At 48.4% G+C, this 21,203-nt stretch overlaps 1 protein-coding gene across 1 annotated transcript in view; it reads left to right on the plus strand.

The window, feature by feature from the left end:
- Window positions 1–570: 570 nt before the first annotated feature.
- Window positions 571–21,203, plus strand: part of LOC119453512 (putative phospholipase B-like 2) — a 29,494-nt gene continuing 8,861 nt past the window's right edge. Inside the window, exons 1-5 of the mRNA XM_037715557.2 lie at window positions 571–794; window positions 6,504–6,710; window positions 8,100–8,346; window positions 16,807–16,907; window positions 19,464–19,681. Coding sequence (XP_037571485.1) covers window positions 6,520–6,710; window positions 8,100–8,346; window positions 16,807–16,907; window positions 19,464–19,681 — 757 coding nt within the window. The 5' untranslated portion in view covers window positions 571–794; window positions 6,504–6,519. The remainder of the gene's footprint in view (window positions 795–6,503; window positions 6,711–8,099; window positions 8,347–16,806; window positions 16,908–19,463; window positions 19,682–21,203) is intronic.

Consider the following 21,203-nt stretch of genomic DNA (forward strand, 5'->3'; position numbering starts at 1 on the left):
CAGACAGACAGACAGACAGACAGACAGACAGACAGACAGACAGACAGACAGACAGACAGACAGACAGACAGACAGACAGACAGACAGACAGACAGACAGACAGACAGACAGACAGACAGACAGACAGACAGACAGACAGACAGACAGACAGACAGACAGACAGACAGACAGACAGACAGACAGACAGACAGACAAAGTTCGGGCCAACTTTTTCCTCAGCGAGACAAGGCCAAGCTATATCATGGCCGACGCTGATGTCGCCTGGGCTTGTTACAGGAAGTAGGCAAGACATCGCACACATTCGTGTTACTTTTTCTTCGACGCATGGCACTGCGTTTGCGCACATTTATGGCGAACAAGGCAACACCTGTCACGGAGGCACTGTTTCATGTCTTGAGGAAGTGGACGTACTCAGTTCATCGGGGCACCTCGATAAGCGGGCGCGCCGATACACGAAGAAAGAAGGTCCGTAATCTCGACGCTCCCGTCTTTTGTTTTCATCGGCTTCGAGTGGACAGCGTACCCTATCTGCTGGGAAAGCAGCACGTGACGGCGGTCGAGCCACGGATTCCCCGGTCAGGAGTGGCCTGATATAAGCCGGAGCGGTGAGGTTTCAGATTTCGCAACGCAGCCTACGACCCCGACCGCCGAGTATCTGAGCTGCGCTCGTAGACCGTGGCGGTGGGCAACACAACAGCGAGGCACGGTGGGCGTGTAGTACGTCGCGTGCGGCGAAAGGCGGGAAGAACATCGCAGTCTTGTCACAGAGACGCTACACGTCGTCTCGTCATTGGGTGAGTAATCTGGCGGAACAGTACCGGGGGTTCATGTTGTGGTATGTGTATGGCTGTCTTTTCAATATAGAGTTCTAAGATGCATCAATGTGAAAAAAAAGGAGTTGATAAACCAAGGTCTGTTTGTATAAGACATAAGGGTGGACAGAGGTACTTCTTTCAACTTGGCGTCACGGCTCGCGCGCTCTAGTTGCCGTTGCCTCTAGCACCGTCACCGCAATTTGGACCCAATTACCTGCGTTTTTATTGCATTAGATTACATTACTAAGTCTTCCACCGTCTCCTCACGTGTTGTGTTTTTGTCATCTTTATGAGACCAAACGCGACATTCTCCGGAGTGTGTTAAACAAATTAGACAGGAGACCGTTTTCAGAGACAAAGATTCTTGGACCGTGGCCCCACGCGTCGCAGGCTCACAAAGCGACGCGGGCATTGTTAAAATTCATGAAGTCGACTGGCCTCAGTGACCGACTGTGAAGTGTTGGACAACTGCACATGTTCATACTGCGAGTACTTTCTTCCCTCTCTCTCCTTTCTTTTCATCCCTTTAATACCCTTCCCCCGTGTAGGGTAGCAAACCGGACGTGCGTCTGGTTGACCTCCCTGCCTTTCCTTTCTTCTTTTTCCTCCTCCTCCTCCTCCTACATTACTAAGTCAATATTTCTCCCATAACACTAGAATAGTTTGTTACTTTAGTAAAACGTCTGAGTAGTTGTCTCATGTGATTTATGCCGTATGTATGTATAAGCGTGGTAAGAGATAAAAATAAAAGAGTCTGTGTAGGGTAAATAGTACCGTCACTTTTACGAAAGCGCGTTACAAGCGGCACTGGCATCGGTATAAGCGTGCGATACGCGCTTCATAATTACCTACGACAAAGATAATAGCCTCTTAATTACATACTCATAGCGCAGGTTGCAGTTACGGAATTGAAGCCATATTGACTCGGTACGGATCCTGAGAACCAGAACCAACTTCCAGAAATTTGTACTCCTACAAACTCGGTCACAAAATGCCGTCGACCTACGTTGGCCCGTATTTGGCAAGTGTGAATTTTTTGGAGGACAATAATTGGGCATCAATGTATTTATTTACTGCCAAGGGAGGGATATCCAGAAACTGGCGCTAAGATATTCCTATTAAGTGTACTTGCCTTAACCAGTGACCAAATTCAATTGCGCACTTTGCCTAAGCGCCTTAGAATAAAAAAAATGAGAAAGCTGTTAAGCGTATCCCATTTAAATCATTATGCAGTGGTTACCACACATTGACCGATGTCTGTCGCTTCAATTGCGCGTCAACGAGAAAATGAAATAATCTCCGCTGCGGGGTCATTTGTAATCTAGGTCGGGCATAATGTAACGATGCTATTCCTTTTCCCTCTCCGCGTTTGGACAGAGGCACGAGTGGCGCCTTGGCGGCGCTATAACCAGCATCGACGGGTCATCAGCTGTGGATGATAAAGAGAGGAATAGAATCGAGAGAAAGGAATCCTTACATTGTACCTGTCTCAGCTCTTGGAATGAATGAATGAATTCTGTGGCTTTAGGTGCCAAAATCACGATTTGATTATGAGGCACGCCGTAGTGGGGGCTCCGGAATAATTTTGGCCACCGGGTAGATCTTTAACCTACCTCCAATGCGCGGGCCTAGGGCGTTTTTGCATTTAGTCCCCATCTTGACGCGGTGGCCGTGGCCGGGATTTGAACCCACGACCTCGCGCTTAGCAGCGCAACACCGTAGCCGCTAAGCCACCGAGGTGGGTCAGCTCTTGGAGAAGACTGCATAAAAGGATTGTGCAGGAAAAAATATTGCGTTTCCTTTTCTACTGATGTTCGTCATGGCTGCATTATAAAAGCAATGCTTTCTTTGCTCGAGCCAGATGGGAGACGAGAACTACGAAGGAATCTATTACTTCACCAGCACAAGCTTAACAGAAAAAGAAAACCAAGAAACGAAAGAAAAAGGTATAACCACAGCAACAAAGGAACTCATCGTGAAAGAGGATACTGCTTCCGTTGTCAATTTATTTCCACTGCTGTGGAAAAAACCAAATTGCTTGGAGAGAGACTGTAGACGCTGTGCTCGGCGACAGTTCTTCGAAAGCGAAAGAAATGCATCCGAGGATTTTAAGGAATGGCTCGCACACTGCGAGCACGATCAAGAACACACCTATGCACTCAAGGCATCATACGCACACGCACACGCACACACGCACACTCACGCACGCACGCACACACACACACACACACACACACACACACACACACACACACACACACACACACACACACACACACACACACACACACACACACACACACACACACACACACACACACACACACGCACACATGCACACGCACACACTCTCAACCGCTTATTTACATCCACAGCAGTAGTGAAATTGTGCCTTTCTCTGCAGCGATTGTAAATGTGTGCTTCCGTAATCAGTCGTGTGAAAGTCCCCGGTATTAAAAACAAATATAGGGATCCGGTTTGATGCATATTTCAAGCAACAACGTTTTTTTATGGCTAGAGACGTAAAAAAATTCTGCTATGGATTCGCGCTTCGGAAAAAAGTGGAAGCCGAGCAGCGTTGTTCGTGATATCTGGACTTAAGGAGGCAGCTTATCACACGGTTCTGCTCGTATGACCCCGAGAAAAGGGTCTCTGGAATGAAAGCAGCGGCATTAAGAAGCTTATACAACTCAACGCACTGAATGGAATCGAGAATGGGTCGTGGTGGTAACACGAGTGTTCCTTCATTGAAACAAAAAAAGTTTATCCCGGTAATGCAAATTACAGTATAGTTTCACATCAAGGAAAATTAAAAATGGTTAACCTTAAGTTCTAGCGATTGAGAATACATTCATGAAAAGAAAAGTTAGTTAAGTCATCGCTTAATTAGTTACTGGTTTGCTGAAATATCCCAAACTGATCTTGCTCATTGGGCTTAACGCGCTTAAAGCAGAACTTCGGATCATCAAAACAGCGCATCATGTATGGAACATTAGGTATTACAGGGTGAAACGGACACTTGGAGGCGAATATTAAGCCAAGTTAAAGTGATAGAACAACGCTCTAGAACGTCTAAGGCGTCCGTATTATCGCGAAGAACGTTTTAGTATTCGAGAAATTGAGATAAATGCAGGACACAATTTGCGACTCACCCGGGATATTCAAGTACTTGCCCGATGACGTAGGAATTCCTCAATATAATTGTAAATGTAAGGGTGTAAATAACGCTTTTCATTCCCAAGGCAGTAAGTTTAGTGGCCCGCACTTAAAGCATGGTTTACTGCTTGGTGCCACAGTGCCGGACGTATTTGACTGAGTTCCGTGTGAGTTCTCACGCGTACACCGAAACAGCGACGTTCTTAGCTGATGAAAGCGCTGAAAACGAAATAATATGGTCATTGAAAGAGTCGAGCAAGTGATGAACACAGGGCCTGTAGCGTACTCGTCCTTGATATGACATCAGTCAAAAATGCATTTTGCAGATATGCATCTTGGGTCCCAGGGTATGTGGTGCTGTGTACCTATATGCCACTCTCCAACGAACCTCTTTGACACCGGTATGGGTCCCTTTAGAAGCGGGACTGAATATGTGGTGCATGTGTGTACCGCTGTTGAATGAATCTCTTTCACGCTGACTTGGATTATGAAGGATAACTAGCAACCACGGCTATAGAAAAAGATTAAATCCCACGCACTTTTTGTTCTTCGCGTGTTTCTCTGGTTTATTAGCACTGCCAATTCTTCGAGATTATTAATGTTAAGTACGATGCACTAGCCATTACATGGATACCTGAAAAAAGTGCACGTCATCATCATCATCGACACCACCAAGCTATCAAGGATGCGACGGCGCATGCGCTGCCCACGTGACGAATCTTCGAGGTCACGTGGTCTGCTGCCGTTGCGAGGAGTAGCCGAGAGATCCTTGATGGGCGTTGACCACCGGTGCGCCCAGTACATTACAAGGCGTACAAAGTCATGTGAACTTGAATGAATGATCGCGTGAATTCCGGAGGCGCAAAACACTCAAATGACAAAAATAGTGCCAGCATCGAACGTCGGCTCTAGGACGAGCAAACGCGCTCACCATTGCCAGCGCTCCTCGTCACACCAGTGTTGTGACCGCATGTGGTCGCGTTTATTCATTTAATTCCTCTTCATGTGCGTCTTTAGGCACGGAACACAACACGTATTTACGAGGTCTGTTAGAAAAGTATCCGACCTTATTTTTTTTGCGAACACCTGATGGATATGAAACAAGCGCGCTTGCATCAGCCGACCTTGAACCTTTGTTCGTATGCGCGAATTTCTTCCCGCCTGCCGATAGCGTCAATCGCTGGGACGGAGCGTATGAGTAAGGTAGTGCGCAGTGCTCTCGTCGGTTTTTTTATTGCTAGGAAAATGGCGGAGCGACTGGAGCAGCGCTACTGCATCAAATTTTGCCAGAAACTGGGCGACAGCCAAGTGGAAACCATTCGGAAGATTCAGACGGCTTTAGGTGACGATGCTATGAGCAGCACAAAGATTACGGAGTTATACAACCGGTTTAAAGACGGCCGCACATCGGTGGAGAGCGAGCCGCGCTCCGGTCGGCCATCATCATGCCGAAATGACCAGGTCATTGCCGAAGTGAACGCTGTGGGGATGCCGGACCGTTGCGTGACTATCCGAGAAATTGCGGAAGAGGTGGGCATCAGCACTTTTTCTGCACATTCCATTATGACCGAAGATTTAGCCATGAAGAGAGTTGCGGCGAAATTCGTGCCGAAGCTGCTCACGGTGGAGCAAAAGCAACTTCGTGTTAAAGTCTCACAGGACATGCTGGATTCCACAAACAGTGACCCCGACCTCATGAACACCATAATCACTGGTGACGAGTCTTGGGTGTACGGGTACGACCCGGAAACCAAATCCCAGTCGTCACAGTGGAAGCATTCCACGTCACCAACACCATAGAAGGACCGCCAAGTGCGCAGCAGCGCCAAAGTGATGCTGACTGCCTTTTTTGACTCCCGCCGTGTGTTACACCACGAGCACGCACCACAGGGTCAAACAATCACCGAAGAGTACTACAGGGATGTCCTCCGTCGCCTACGTGATGCTGTGCGACGCAAGAGACCGGCGTTTTGGTCACAAGGAAATTTGTGCATCCATCACGACAATGCTCCTGCACATTCCTCGCACTAGATTCAGACTTTTCTGGCTAAAGACCAGACTCCTGTAGTTCAACAGGCTCCTTACTCTCATGATGTGGCCCCCTGCGACTTCTGGCTGTTGCCCAAAATCGAGAGGCCATTGAAAGGAGCGCGATTTCAGACAAGAGAGGACATTATGGCTGCAATGACAGCTGAGCTAAACTTCATTCCGAAAGAGGGCCTTCTCGGAATGCTTCCAACAATGGCAGCAGTGCTAGGAGAAGTGTGTGGAGTCCCAAGGAGACTACTTTGAGGGTGATTAGGTTTCCAACGCTCCAGTTATGCTAGATTTTTTCTTCGGCCAAGGGTTGGATACTTTTCCAACAGACCTCGTACTTAGTTACTGAATGTCTTCTGAAATTCACACTGCCCATAAAGTTACTATAGCCTTACTTGGTGTAATATTATAATGCATTCCTAACCGTTATCAATGCTTCGCCCTACGGGCGAAACTAAATTTTTGTTCTTACTGTTTTACTCGCTTCCCCTGCAGGCATTGGCACCAAACCATGGGGAAAGTCAAAATTTTGTTGGTGCTTGCTCTGGTGGAAGCCTTGTGCCAGGTGAGCTCAGGCATCGACGCCTGGGTAAAGCTGAACACGGTGCCCGCCTCCTTCGAGATCAAGACAGGACATCGTCCCGGCGAGAGCGACGACGTCGTAGCGTGGGGATCGTTCCAGAACGCCATCAACGAAACCGGGTACGTCGCAGAGCAAGAACGCAAGAAGAAAACTAAAAAAACGCGCATTAATTTAAACGCATTTGCAAAATTCGCGGGAACGTTTCTGCTCCTTTATTGCACAAGGTCATACAATGAGTTTCAGCTCGAAAAGTAATTGTAAAAGTGACCTACAGGCAAATATTTATATTTAGCACTTAATCATGACGAGAATAAGCTATAGGTTACACGAATAGACAAGGATGCTGGCTTTGTTGAAAAGTATGGAGGTGTTAATTTGGCAGTGGGAGCTCTGGGCCAGGAATGGAATCTGAGGGTGACAATACAGGACCCACGCCCAACAGGCGGACACATTGATGCCTAAAGGGACCGGGAGTGCAACTAGTTTCATTTGCGATTACCTCGGCCAAAATACCCCGTGAAAGTTGCCTGCATCGAAGTACATGAGCGCTCACACTAACTGGTGCCAAAATGTACGGGTTATGTCAGTGAAAGAAGTTGCCCTTTTCAAGGCCAAAGCATTGTGAATTTGGTGTTATCAAGACCCATGCATGCGCAGACTTACACATGGGCAGTACTACCGGTAGTGTTATTTATTCAGCTGTCGTTGCCAAAGCGTAACGCCAGCGATATTTACCGTTCTCAAAGCTCAGGTGACACACACTGACTGATTCATGGGGCGGCTGGCAGTTTTATTAACTTCAGTGGCCATTATTAACGCCGAAAAAATATCGAAAAAGATATTTTAGGAGAACTTGTTTTTGGGCAAGCTAGTGACTATGTTTGGTCATATTCGGCTTGGTGCAACGTGAAGAAAATAATTGAAAAATAGTATATGCAGAAGAGCACCACCTGCTGTTTTATGACTAATCCAGACACATGGCACGTAGTTGTCGTGTTTTCATGTTGTGCCAAGCGGCGTAATATACAACAAGCCTTTAGGAGTTGCGGCTGTAAATGTCAATAGGCGCATGTACATGCTCATGGCTAAAGATACTTGCAGATTCATTGATTTCCCATATTAGGGCGACAATTGGCGTTGAATATTTGTCGTAGTCTAAGTAAATGAGCGCCCATCGTGATGGACATTTGAAGCCAGCGACACTGTGATATCACTAATTTAAATTGAGTGTAATCATTTCAGTGTACCTAAATTGAGTGTAAGTAATTCAATTGTCGATAGACGTTTAAAGCTCAGTGCCAGGTCATTACAGTTAATGGCTCCGTTCAAGTTCGCGGCCCCTGAAAACCCGATGTTTAGAGATGAAGTACAACACATCTCAAACGTTGCTATTCCCAGACTAGTAGACTAGAACCCAAGCTAAACGGAACAATATTTACTTCTGTTTAAGAAGTTATTCCCACATTTTCCGAGTATATTTTATTTTCTGTACTTTGTTGTTTTGGTAGGTTCGGCTTCCTTGAAATCTACACGAACGAGAAGTTACCGGACGAGTACCAAGCCTACGCGGCGGGATTTCTGGAAGGCTACCTCACCAAAGACCTTATCCGCATGCACTTCGATAACCAATGGGCTGATTACTGCGTGAACGAGACAGCGTACTGCAAGAAGCTGTACCACTTTTTCAGCGAGAACGTGCGCCACATGAACGAACAGGCAGCCCAGTACCGATCTTCAAGCGCCTACTGGCATCAGGTAAGTTACCTCTGGCACAGTTCAATTTTTTGCCTATACGCTTGCTCTTTATTGCTCTTTAATAAATGATGACGCCGTGGGAAACTAAGGCACCTAGGGACTGACTATCATAATCATGCAAAATAAACCGGAGCAACCAAAAAGTGTAGAAAAAAAAGAACGGCAAAGTGTGCACTAGGCCGTGCAAAGCTCGAGACAAAGCGAAGCTGGCAGATCGATTACGTCATTACCTAAGAGATACCTGGCATAACCAAGCTCAACTCGGGCATAGCCAAGGTCGAACCTAGCTGCTACCAAGTTCAGCGTAGATACAACCAAGTCCAACCTCGACATAGCCAAGTTCAACCTAGCTACTACCAGGAGACGCAATCGATCGGCCAGCTTCGTTGTGTCTCGAGCCTTGCGCGGCCTTGTTCAAGCTTTGCCCCCCATTACTTTGACAGAAGAGAAGTGAAATTGCATGCTGGAATGATTAGCGTCCCCGCAGCCAGCTGTGGAAGAAGACGACGAACGCGGGAGCAGTGGTACGAGCGCGTGCCGAGCACGAGTACGAGCGCTAACCGAGGGGCGCCAACGAGCCAGCTGCGGAAGAAGATGGACGACGCCGGAGCCAATGCTGATGATGATAATTTTGTGAAACGCGCACTTTTTACGGCTGGCTTAAACAGCTTCGCTGTTAAAACAATACCAAGAAGAGAAAAACAAAAAGATCATGGCCCAAGCACTCCGTACAGATAGTTCAGCAGCGAAGCTGAAACATGCGGCCCCGGTGTTTATCACTGGGTTAATCCCGACGGTTCATTAAACGACGGCTTGGTAGGATGCCGGATCCTCGGTACGCAGTTACTGCTTGCGCTCAGCCACCCGGGCCTGTTCTTGTGCCCGGACTGCAGCATCGTCACGGCGAACATGAGCTGTTTTTCGTAAGCTGGCCAACCCATGTTGAAGTCGGAGAGAAACTGCGACCGGCGCGCTCGGCTGCGACGAAGAGAACGATATCACTGACAGCGCAGCCGATGGCGTGCCTCTCTTTTTCTTTTATGTGTGACAAGGGTAGTTCAAGGGTGCGTTACAGGTCCCGGAACCCACCACTCAGAGTCGACAGGGTTATGTGCCATTGCCCTCGGGCCCTTTCCGCACTATCACCAGGATCGGCCCACATTTCTGCGCGCATCGGATGGACGGATTTTGGTTCCGCCTAGCCACATACAGCTTCGCTGTAAAGAACTATGGGGGCACCTAAGCAATTATTATGATGTGTATAAATGCGAGAGCTTTCTTGTCGCTGAATGTGTCGCTGAGTTATGTCACTGAGTTTCGTGTTGCAGCGGAATGTTGCTGAGTTTAGTGCTGCGGCGTTGAACGTGCGTCCTACTTGAAATCTACGGCGAGCATGGAGATGCCGCAGCGTAGAGCCGAAGGCAGGTTCCTGCACACGAAAGCTACAGCGTGCGTTTGAGACAGATTTGGCGCCACGTATAAGCACACCACGAGTCCCTTTTCAACGAACTGTAGAGCGCACCGTCTCTGTTTTCCCCGAAGCAGTCTCAGAGCTGGACGGGTCGTAGTTGAAGTCCCAGCTTGGCGTGCAGAGAACGCACGTTGAGACATGTGAATAGACATGCTGCCCGATCCGCCATGCGCTTGCACTGCGCCAAGGCTTTAACTGCGCCGTGCGCCATCTAAAGAATCGCCCACCAGGCAGAGCCAAATCACGTGCACAGCCTCGAAGATATTAGTCACTGTCGCCTGTTGCAACGACAGCGCAGTGGATCGCTCGCTCGGCTTCGGTGTGGCAGAGGGTGGAATACTCACCGTGGCCAAAGTTTTTTTTTCTTAAAAGACACGATTTCTGTGCCGCTTTCTGGCCACGGCTTTTCTTCCGCAGCTTTCTGAGCACGGTGGGGTCACACATTGAGCCAAGTAATGCTCTCGCATTAAAATATCAAAAGCCGGAATTAGCGGAGAGAGGGACCACCACTAAACTCAGGCGTAGCCTGCTCTACTGTGTTCATAGTATGAGCTGGTTCGTGAGCTGCTCAAGTCGAGGAGGCGGACATTGCTTGCGCAAAAAATTGAAATGCATAATCGAATAATTAACAAAAATTGACTAAGTATGTGTTAACTAATGGCCTTATGGCCCATATTGCAATTTACAAATGCTGGCTGTGGAGTTCGTGAGGCGGATCGACTTGGAACGAATTTGCAAGATGACACCGGTTTCGAGATATTCATTCCGGAACTTTGCGGAGAAACACACGCACAAACTTACAACTTAAGCTGTCACTAGTCTGGCAGGGTGAAGTTTATGTGCAGACATGGCATGGCATATCTCCGGTTTTCTTACTGTATAGCGACAAGAAAAAAATTGGAGGACGCTTAAGCTTCGCCTTTAAGAGTAGAACGCGATAGCGTTATCGGGACCCGTTGGCATCGCATAGTTCGCATGCTGCAAGTAGGCTTCATTCATTGCAACACAGAACGTGGAAAAGCCAGCTCACAAAGACCAAGCTTAGACCGCTCCCCTTAGAGTCGGCTTCACTTTTAAACAGAAATGCATTGCCGGGAAGACATTTTTCCAGGGTTAATATAAGTCGTCTTTTATTAAAATGTGAAGGCCCTACGACATTCTTTCATTATTTTATTAATTGTTTGCTATTGCCCCGATGCGCGCGAGTGTTGAAAACGCATTTGGCAGGCCAATTACCAATTTGACCTGCCGAGGATGTCAGCGCCATCTGGATAAGATTTTCGCAAGTAGGCTACCCGAGTGAGCCGCTGTTGTTATGGTAGAAATGCTGGCAAAAGGGGTTTGTGTTTGAGTTCTCTCGTAAGATAATTATGTTTTCTCGTACATTGAAATACCAGTCCAACGCCACCACGTCTGCAGGTTATGCTTAAGTTGTACTTTACCATTTTTCTGACGGATTTCACTGTGAGAAATTCAGTTTTTGTTCACTAACACCTTGCACCACGACGAAGTATCTGCACGGTCGGGGTGGTTGTGGTTGATTTTCTCCGCCACGGACGCCGACATCCACGCCAACGCCGGATTTTCTGCGACACGGGGCCCTTAAAGGGCCCCTAAACCACCCAGAGTTCGAAATTCAGTTTTGGTGTTGCAGTTGTGCACGAGTCTACAACGAACACGTAGCCGCGAGAATTTTTCGAAATGGTGCCGTAATAGCGGAGTTACACGCGTTTGATGATCGAAAAACGGCCCTCACTCGTTTCGCTCTTTCCTTCGCTACTCTCCTCATCGGCTGGTCTCCCCTCCTCGCCGAGTGCTTCTCGAACGGTCACGTGACATACGTCATCGCCAACGCGCTTCTCAAACCACTGCCTACTTCCGGTCACGTCCACGCTAGCGGCACATATACCGACGGCGAACCGGCCGCCAGTGCCGTTGAATGTCTGCCGCGCGAGACGGCAGTAGACGGCAGACAAAGTAGACGGCAGTTCGGCCGGCGCCCCGCCCGCTGCACGATCAATGGGCTAATCGACGACCGCGAAGCTGCGCGCCTCTGCCACCGGCAACGAAAACATCGGCTGCAGCTCAGCTGCAGTGCACGGCTGCCGCCGGGAGACGACGGGCTCGGCTGTGCTCGCATCGCAGCCTACGGCGCCGCTAATATCAGCGTATTTTTATTCTTTGTGTACAATTTTTGCGAAGAGCGATAACAACAATAAGAAAATATTGCGGCTTGTGAGCGTCGGTCAGAGTGTCGGAACGGAACGAAAAACGAAAACGAAAAGAAAAAAAAACAACACGATATTTTTGACCGGAACGAAAACGTAACCGGAACGTTATTTATTATTTCGTTCCGGAGCAAAAACTAAATATTTGGTATCGTTTTTCGGTTCACGGGAAAACTTTGCGATCCGGAACAACAGAGGTAATGCAACGTGAGCAATAATGCCTAACTCAGGTTTTAACGGTTTTAGTTTCGTTGAAACTAAAACCGAAACAAAGAGCATTTTGTTCCGACGCCATCAGCATCAGCACCGAAAACTTGTAGAAGTGTATTCCTGGCGAGTATTTGGTCCTGTTCGAGCAGCCAACTACGCAGCAGTTGTTTCTCGACTCCGCTGAAGGCTTACACAATCGTAAAACTGCGATATGAAAACGTAACTATCACAGAAACTACAGTAGTCGCCTAGACCCTCACATGAACACTGCGAGTCGCCCGAGCCGACTTACGCTTCCAAGCCGTGGCGACAGGCGGCGTCGTCGGCTCTTTGCACAGCGCCTATGGTTTCGTTTTCTGCTGGTGCAACGTTTCCTCCCCGAGGCTTACAGCTAGTTCCGATGGGACGCAGCAGAACAAACCGTGCTCGACGGCATTTCAAGTATGACAGTGTCTCAAACAAATCGATATGTCAGATTGAGAACTGCCAGCACGTTGTGTCGGGCGACCACGGTGGAAACCTGGAGCGGCATTTGCAGCGGCGCCACAAAGAAGTGTACGACAGCATTCTGGCCGACAATGCCAGCTCTACAAAACGTGTTGTGTCGGACGAGGTGGAGGGCTGTCCAGCGGCAAAGCAAAGGCAAGTGGATATACAGAGCATGTTTCAACCCACATCGTCGAAGTGTGTTTTGCTGGAAATAACAGAAGACAGCATTATGAATAGTTGCGTTGAGCTAGTCACGAGAAATGGTCGGCCATTTCGGCTAATTGATGACTCCGGCTTTCGCAAAATAATTGATCCTGTCCTAAAAGCGCTCAGTGCTAAGCTGCAGAGACTGTTAAGGACAAGGTCCAGGAACAAGCCAAATGCAAGAGAGAAGAAATTTGAAAATCGACTGAAAATCGACTGCGAGTCGCGACTTGACAGGGCTCTGCTTGGCGTCAACGTACAGTATGCCGAAAATGGAAAGCTAATTCTTCAGCCGCTGACCATGAAGGAGCTTTTCAATATACACATTGCTGAGTATCTCACATCACAGGTGAAAAGCACTCTGTCACGCTACGACCTCAGTGTCGCCCAAGTGTACAGTGTCACAACTGACAACGGTGCAAATATGCTAAAGGCTGTTCATCTTCTCGGTGAAACGGACCATGAAACCGACGCTTCTAGTTCAGACGAGGAAGTCGATAGTGGCTACCCGGAATTTGAACATTGCGGCTGTCTGCTAGACAATGCAGAAGATGCGGAGGGCCTTGGTCTTGATGGGGCAGAGTTCAAGTTAGGCGTCAGGTGTGCTGCACACACTCTGCAACTGGCTGTTAGTGACGCTTTGAAGGACTCGGGTTCCAACACTCTCGTTGCACAATGTCGTGCACTTGCGAAGAAATTCCGCGCACAAAGTGCAGTGGGTTTGATAAGGAAGCAAGGGCTAAGGAATCCTATTATTGATTGCCCGACACGTTGGATGTCGACGTTGGTCATGTTGACCAGGTTGGTCGAATTGAAGGACTTAGCTAAAGACTTTCTCCCCCACAACGAGACCGCCAGTTGGACTGAGAGCATATGGGCAAAAGTAGAAATGCTCATAGAATCCCTTCAGCCGGCACAAGAAGCCACGAAAATGCTTCAGGCCGAACAATTGACAATCGGAGATTTCTACGGTGCATGGTAGACGTGTTCCATGAAGACAGCAACGATATCATCGCCACTGGCACAGGCCCTCGTTCAGTCAATGACGAAACGACAGGGAAATCTCTGCAGTACGGATATCTTTCGTGCTGCACTGTACATGGACCACCGCTATCGCCTTCTTCTGACGCCTGATCAAAAATATCGAGCGAGAATGCATCTGTGCAAAACCTGGAAGCGTATTACAGGCCTTCAGCAGAACTAGTGTAGCAGCTGCACTCCAGAGAGCACCGCTGCGCCAACTTCAGAGGAACCAGAAGATGCCCTTGAGGCGTTTCTGAAAACGAAGGAAGGTGAGGCTGGCGCCCAATTGCATTTGACAAGTGAGCCAGGATCAACGGACATCGCCCTCTTACTGGAAATGCTGGACAAGCAGCCGCGCCTCCCAAGAAGCACGAATGTGTTGAAATTATGGGACGAGCGCGAAGAGCGGCAACCGGAGCTGTACATGTTAGCACAAGTGGCACTTGGTGTGCCAGCCACACGAGTCAGCGTTGAGAGGGCATTTTCGGCACTCAAGTTCGTTTTGTCAGAGCAGCGGTCTCGCTTATCGGCGAGTAAACTTGATGACCTGCTGCTTCTGAAATCGTGTGCCCCCCTTAACGAAAATTCGGAATTCAAACTTGAGAAAGAGAGAGAGAGAAACGTTTATTCTTGAAACAGTGTCCCGAACGAGGCCCGGTATCACCCTGACGTGGGAAGGTTCCTTAGTGAAGGAACCCTCTGGCTTCGGCTGCCCTCTTGGCCCTGGCGACGAGTTGTCGTTGGTCTTCCAGGTCCCCGAGGGCGAGCTTGGCCTCCCACGTTTCGAATAGGTGGTCTTCGTTTGCTTGTGGTGCTCGGTTAGCGTCCATTTGCGGCTGCATTTCGCTATCTTCATGCCACGGGCATTCCAAGAGCAAGTGTGCCAGGGTGTCGGGAACGTTGCAGAGTGAGCAGAGGTAGCTCTGGAATGTCGGGTAGAGGCGGTGCATTGTAGTTCCGTGAGTGTAAGTATTACTTTGTAGGCGTCTGAGGACCACGCTTTCTTCTTTGCCGAGGTTTGGGTGCGGTGGAGGGTACACGCGGCGCTCGAGCCTGTAGTGTTGCAATATCGCCGAATAGTTGTTGGGTACGGCTTCCACCTCTTCTGACGCGGGTTGGAGGGCGTGTGGGGCGAGGGGAGCCCGGCAGACGTGCTCGCGGGCAGCGGCGTGGGCCGCTTCGTTCCCCTCTTGTCCCTCGTGTCCGGGTACCCCGGGTACCCACGTTACGCAGGTGTACGGGAGCGGAGTGCTACGTCGTTGTAGTAACCTGACTGCATCAGCCGAGATGCGGCCCCTCGAGCAATTTCTACAGGCGGCCTGAGAGTCAGTGAAAATGACTGCTGCGTCTGTGGTCTTCAAACTTGAGGAAAATTAAATACCAAGTTTTTGTTGTGTCCTTGCTTCGAAACCTTTTGCGACTTCTCTCATAGTCACATCGTGGCTTTGGGATGTATAACCCCAACAATTATTATTGCATTTTATGTATTAATTCAGCATTGTTTGCTGTTTTTAAAAGATACTTTTAATATCAATTATTTTGTTCGTTTTTCTTATTGAGAAAAAACAAACAAACATTATGAACCGTTACAGAGCGTTTTTTTTTGTTCCGGTACGAAAACGGAACGGAACGTTTTTCTGTGGAACGAAACGAAAACCGGAACGAAAAACATTTCGTTCCGACACCCTGGCGCCGGTATTTCATTTCGAAGCGCCGTCCGTTTTAGCTTTGAAGGGAACCAGAAAAGGCCTAGCGACGATATCGGCGCCGTCGAGCGATCAGCGACGGTGAGGCTGCCGCACAAATGAGTCCCGGTCTCATCCTCTCTACGTACGGCAAGGAAATCTCGCTGTTCTCGAGCAAAAACCGCTGTCGAACGGCGGCCCGCGAATGGCAAACGGCGTGCGACGAGTTACCGTGCCGGTAACGTGAACTCGGCGCTTCTCGGCTACCCGCTGTTGCTGCGGTGCCCGCCCGTGTTATGCGAAGCGTACCGCTATAGACACTGTGTTGCGCGCACGTCTGGAAAGGCCAACACTGTCGCACTCTGTTCGCGCAGCTGACCAGACCGCTAAGCACGACTGTGTTGGAACGCGAGCGATTTGGCACTTGCGTTGCGGGCTGTAATTACGGATTCGCAAGGGCGCACGAACGGGCAACACGACGAGGAAGCAGACTAGCCGGAAGTCGTAGGTTCTTGTTCAACCAATGGACATTGTTTCCGCAGTTGACATCACCAGATTCCCCCTGCTGACATCATGACGACCGCTGGGGATACTGGAAAGGCGAGGGGAGGAGGACGGCATTGTTTTTTTTTTTATTTTGTGACGCTCCCGCGGCGCGTAGCGCTGCAGCGTTTGGCATCGTTGATCATGACGGCATTCTGAACTCGATGCGCCTGTTTACTTGAAATGTTAAAAAATATCTGAGGTGGTTTAGGGGCCCTTTAACGTTATCGCGTTAAAAAGCGACCATAACGAAACTGAACCGTAAGCAGCTGACGCCAACACGTAAGGGAGCACTGAAAACGCAGAGGACATGGCCGACGCGCAGGACCGAGAAAATACAGATTATAGCAGCAACCCATGACACCGATAGCACGTTCCAAAACCCGCGTATATGGGTCCGAACACAAAGCACTTTCCATGTCTACCTCTCGTTCTTATAACGATAAGATAGGGGGTTTTAATAGTATATTGATGATGATGTTGTTTGTGATGGGGACTATGTTGGTGATGACGATAATTGTAATAATCAGTTTCAGGAGTGATTACAGGTAAGTGACGGGTCGGCGATTTGTGGCTGTTCGCCGACATTTGCCGCGCTCCATTGCAGGTCGACCTGATTCTCAATCAGATGGCAGGGCTGGACGACGCCCGGAAAGGATTCACTGAGTACTTCCCGAGCTGGTCGTACGTGAACGCCACCGACTTGCTGTGAGTATGCCTTCTTTGGGAAAACGAGTTTCGTGGTGAGCTAACTGCAACACGTTTTCAGAGCCATAAGTCTTCCACTAGGGCTAGCTCGTGAATCATTTGGTTTACTGCGCTAGTTCCTCACAAGGGAACGCAATATATCACGTTTTACCAATGTACGATGACACGCTGCATTAGTATTAAGGATAAGAACTTAAGCTGCTGTATCCAGTTACCGTTAACGGTTTGTAGGTTTCCGGCTTACGTAATGGTAGACGACCAACCAATAGCTGAGTTCTGAAGCAGGTCCTCTCTGTGAAGAGAGGGTTAGAGCTAATCATTTCGCCGCAAAATTGCTAGTGTAACTACGACTTCTCTCTGACAAATGAAATGACTTCTACTGGTTGAGTGAATGACACATTACACGATGTTGTAGGCCCCAAGTGCAGACGCTGGCAGTTTTCTAGGGGTGTCACAACTGGCAGCCACTCAGTTATTTCGGGGCTCTGTGGCGTCTAAACTTTTAGGTAATGTTCATTTATGACCCTTTTTTCAGACCGGGGGTTGTCTGCTGCACTGAATTGATTACCAGGGTCGGTCAGGCCACTGCCATATCGCGTTTTGCATTTTCAGTCATCTTCTTTAGAATTCTTTAGAACTGGTGTTGATTCGTCGAATTTTCGAGAGTTGGCGCCGTTTTGTCTGTTGCGTATTTTTGTAGAGCAGAGGTCGAGGCCACTGTTTTCCCAATTGAAACTAAATCAGTAAAAAAATAAATTTGCCTGCGCTATAATAAATGAATAGAAAACTAAAAGAAAGCAGTGCGTGCACCAACAGGAAACAGCGCAATTTAGGTCTATTTTGAACGCTTAATTGTGTATAGTAATATGTAGGTAAAAGTACTGCGCCGTATTGACCCTTTTCGCGGCGATACCGTGGGCGCTGCCATGTTTGATCACGTGGTGACGCGTCCATTGCTTGCCTCAACTGCCTCCGTTGCCTCCTTGTTTACAGTGGAAGTGTATGATGCCGGCGCGGCTTAGAAAAACTCTGTTTTCGGAGATATCGTAGACGGTGACTAGATGGACGACACGAAGCTTTGATCACAGTTTCAGAGAACATGAAAAAGCGCTTTCAGAGCTGAATAAGCTATGTCCAAACGGCGCAAGCAGCGTATATGGTGCTTGTTCTAAAAGCGGGGCTAAATATGAATTCCAAGCTATCCAAACATTGCGCTCTTGAATTCAGTCAGGATTAGTGTGTTTTCCTCCTTGTTCTTTATTCGGTAAATATTTTGAAGCAGTGGCTTGTCAGTTTCTGACCCAGTGAAGTTCCTCGGTGCGGCCAATATCTGATTATTTTCTAGCTAAACGCTCGCGGGTGTGCTCAGTTCCGATAGATTTGTTCTTGCTGCGCACAAGATTTGAAACGTAGCTGTTTTGTACATTTTAATACCTTGTAGCAAATATATATTACAGCTATAGTAACTCGCTTACTCTTGTGGACCGTCACGAAACATTCAGCTTCGACCATTCGTGCGCCATCGGTGTAGTCCGTCATTTATTGTGAGCATGCAGTGCGCATATAGTCAAGTGTGCGCCCATTCACTTATACTTGATACGTCGCGATAGAGTGGGCATAAGTTTTCCTGCCATTTGGGACAGATGTGTATAGATAACGTGAGCGAAACTTACTATGAGAGGAAGCGGCGCTACTCCCTTTGTCATTGTTTAACGAGTGGTACTCACTCTTGCCGACGTTCTGGGGATGAAGCCCTTTCTGTGAAGGTTAGCGATACAAGGCTGGGGGATGAGCAATGTTTCTGTACCCTCGAGGAAAGCCGTACATTACGAAGTGCCGGTAACACGTTCGGACAGTTGCAGCACAGGTCCACGAACTTGGCCACACAGATTCATTCTATTCCTTAACATGCCAGTCACTATTTTTGCAGCCAACTACTACACACGTCTTCAATCCACCTGATTCAATCTAGCATGATTGGAGCACAGTGTGTTAGCGAAAACTCAGTAGCATTTACGACAGCTGGTCGCACAGAAGCAAGGTAGAAGCGGTAATGGTTTCGTATTCGTGCGCGGTCGCTGAGGAGAGGTATGGCGTGCCGCCGTGAGCGCCATCTCGTTTCTCTAAAACAAACTGCTCCGCGAAAAGGGTCAATAGGTCAAGGCAGCCCCAGCACCATATACATCACTAAGCACGACATCGTGGATGCGATTGCAAAAACGACCGTGTACAAGGTGGTTATAATACTGTGCGGCCGTTCACTACATCGGCTAGCATACTGCCGGTGTTAACTAGTGGCGTTAAAATGAATGAATGAATGAATGAATGAATGAATGAATGATTGAATGAATGAATCACTGTGTTTTCCTTTGCCTTGCCCCTCGTTCTACGCGCCTTGTCAGAAATGACCGGTACCAACTCGCGCCACGCAGCTTTGCTATTTTCACAATCAGTCAACTCGGACCACATCACAGCGTTTCAGAAAACGGCCCCCCCGGAATGCTTTCTTTGTTCGTGCGCAATAGTGCTAAAAAAGCTGCACGACCTCGTTGCCAGGTTCCTGAACGCAGACGGTGATTTGGAAGACCTGGAGGGCGCCCTGAAACGCCGCGTGGGCCGCAAGGTGCTGGGCTCCGGCTCCTGCTCTGCGCTGGTCAAGGTGTTGCCCGACAACAGGGACCTCTACTTCTCTCAGGTCACGTGGTCCACCTACGCCAGCATGCTCAGAATACTCAAGAAGTACTCGCTGCGCTTCCACAAGACCTTTCAATCGAGTGAGTACAGAACGAGGGGGGGGGGGGGGGAGAGTTCAGCTTACTGGTCTCATTCCTCTCAACCTCAGCTACAATATTAGCCACCGATGAGGTTAGCAGATTTACTGGCATGGGAAGGTATCACCCGACGCGAAATAGAGGTGGTTTAGACCCAGTAGCGTACCCAGGATCTCAGCCAGGGGGGGGGGGGGGGGGTTGAAAGTTGGCCTTAGTTTGCCAATACCATCTAAACAGCACTAATTTCAATTTATTCACGGGAAATTGAAAAAAAATGCGCTGTTTGCTCAAGTTGGCTAGTGTACAGACGATTGCGCGTCTTATATCTTAGTTGCAGTACTCAAAAGCGCAAGGAAAGAAAAGGGGTGACACAAAAGAGAGGACTAACTCGACCTCAGGAAGGGGGGGGGGGGGGTTACAACCCCCCGAACACTCCCCCGTCGGTGCGCCACTGTCTAGACCGCTGGAGAGGCGTTCGCCCTCCGGCGAGCATAAGTTAGCTGATGCTGATCATGCATAATGACGATGGTGATTCCAACAACTGCGGCGGAAAACAAGAGAATATTTTGTGTAGTAGTTGAGACTGTGAAGCTTATAGCGTAGGTAGAGCGACGATTGGAGAGCCATAATAGCCTGAAAAGCATGGTTTATATACTTGTGAAATTGCAGACGCAGCGTCTCCATCAAAGCATAGCAAACACGGAAAGTGCAGGCGGCTGGCTTCGGGCGAAGCTTACAACTTCATGCGTGATGCCTTTCTTCGGAACAGAAATAGGACAACATATTTTTATGAAATTTGCGTTGTAGTGGTATTTCATTTTGATTTCTCGATTTAACGTCATTTAAACTTTCATGATGTATGGAATAGAGAAGTGACTTAACCGAGTTATTTTATGCCCTACTCTTCCCGCTGCCACATATTTATCACTAGGCCGTTTTCTACTGTATTATGCCTAGGTAATTTAAGGCTAACTAAAGAGTTGGCTTTAATACATGTCTCGTAATATCAGTCGTCACAGTAGACCCAGTAAATAATACTGCGAATGGCGGCGCTATTACACAATTTGGTGGCTTCGCAGTCACACGGCATCTGGAGTAGGAGTGCTTGTACGGTGTAGCATCGTCGTAGTATGTGGAGCCTGCCGAGCTACACGGTCACAGTCTACTGAAGATAAGTTTCACCATAGCGGATATTTCCAGGTACAGGGAGAGCACACTTATCCGCTCCGTTCGAAATGGTAATCCTAAATTTCTACTTAACAAATATTGGGGTTTTACGTGGCCAAAACCACGATATGATTATGAGGTACATCGTAGTGGTTGACTCCGGAATAATTTGGACCGCCTGGGGTTCTTTAACGAATTTCTACTTGCCATCAAGAAGGCTGTGTTAGTAGCAGCGGTAGTAGCAGCGAATGGTAGGAGAGCTTAGTACCTCTCTTACTTGGACACAATTGTGTGGCAAGCAAAATTTCTGAAAAGAATCCCCACGGGGCCGAATATCACATGTGTAGCAGCTATATTG

Source organism: Dermacentor silvarum, chromosome 5, assembly GCF_013339745.2.
Source record: "Dermacentor silvarum isolate Dsil-2018 chromosome 5, BIME_Dsil_1.4, whole genome shotgun sequence".
Classification (NCBI taxonomy): Eukaryota; Metazoa; Arthropoda; class Arachnida; order Ixodida; family Ixodidae; genus Dermacentor; species Dermacentor silvarum.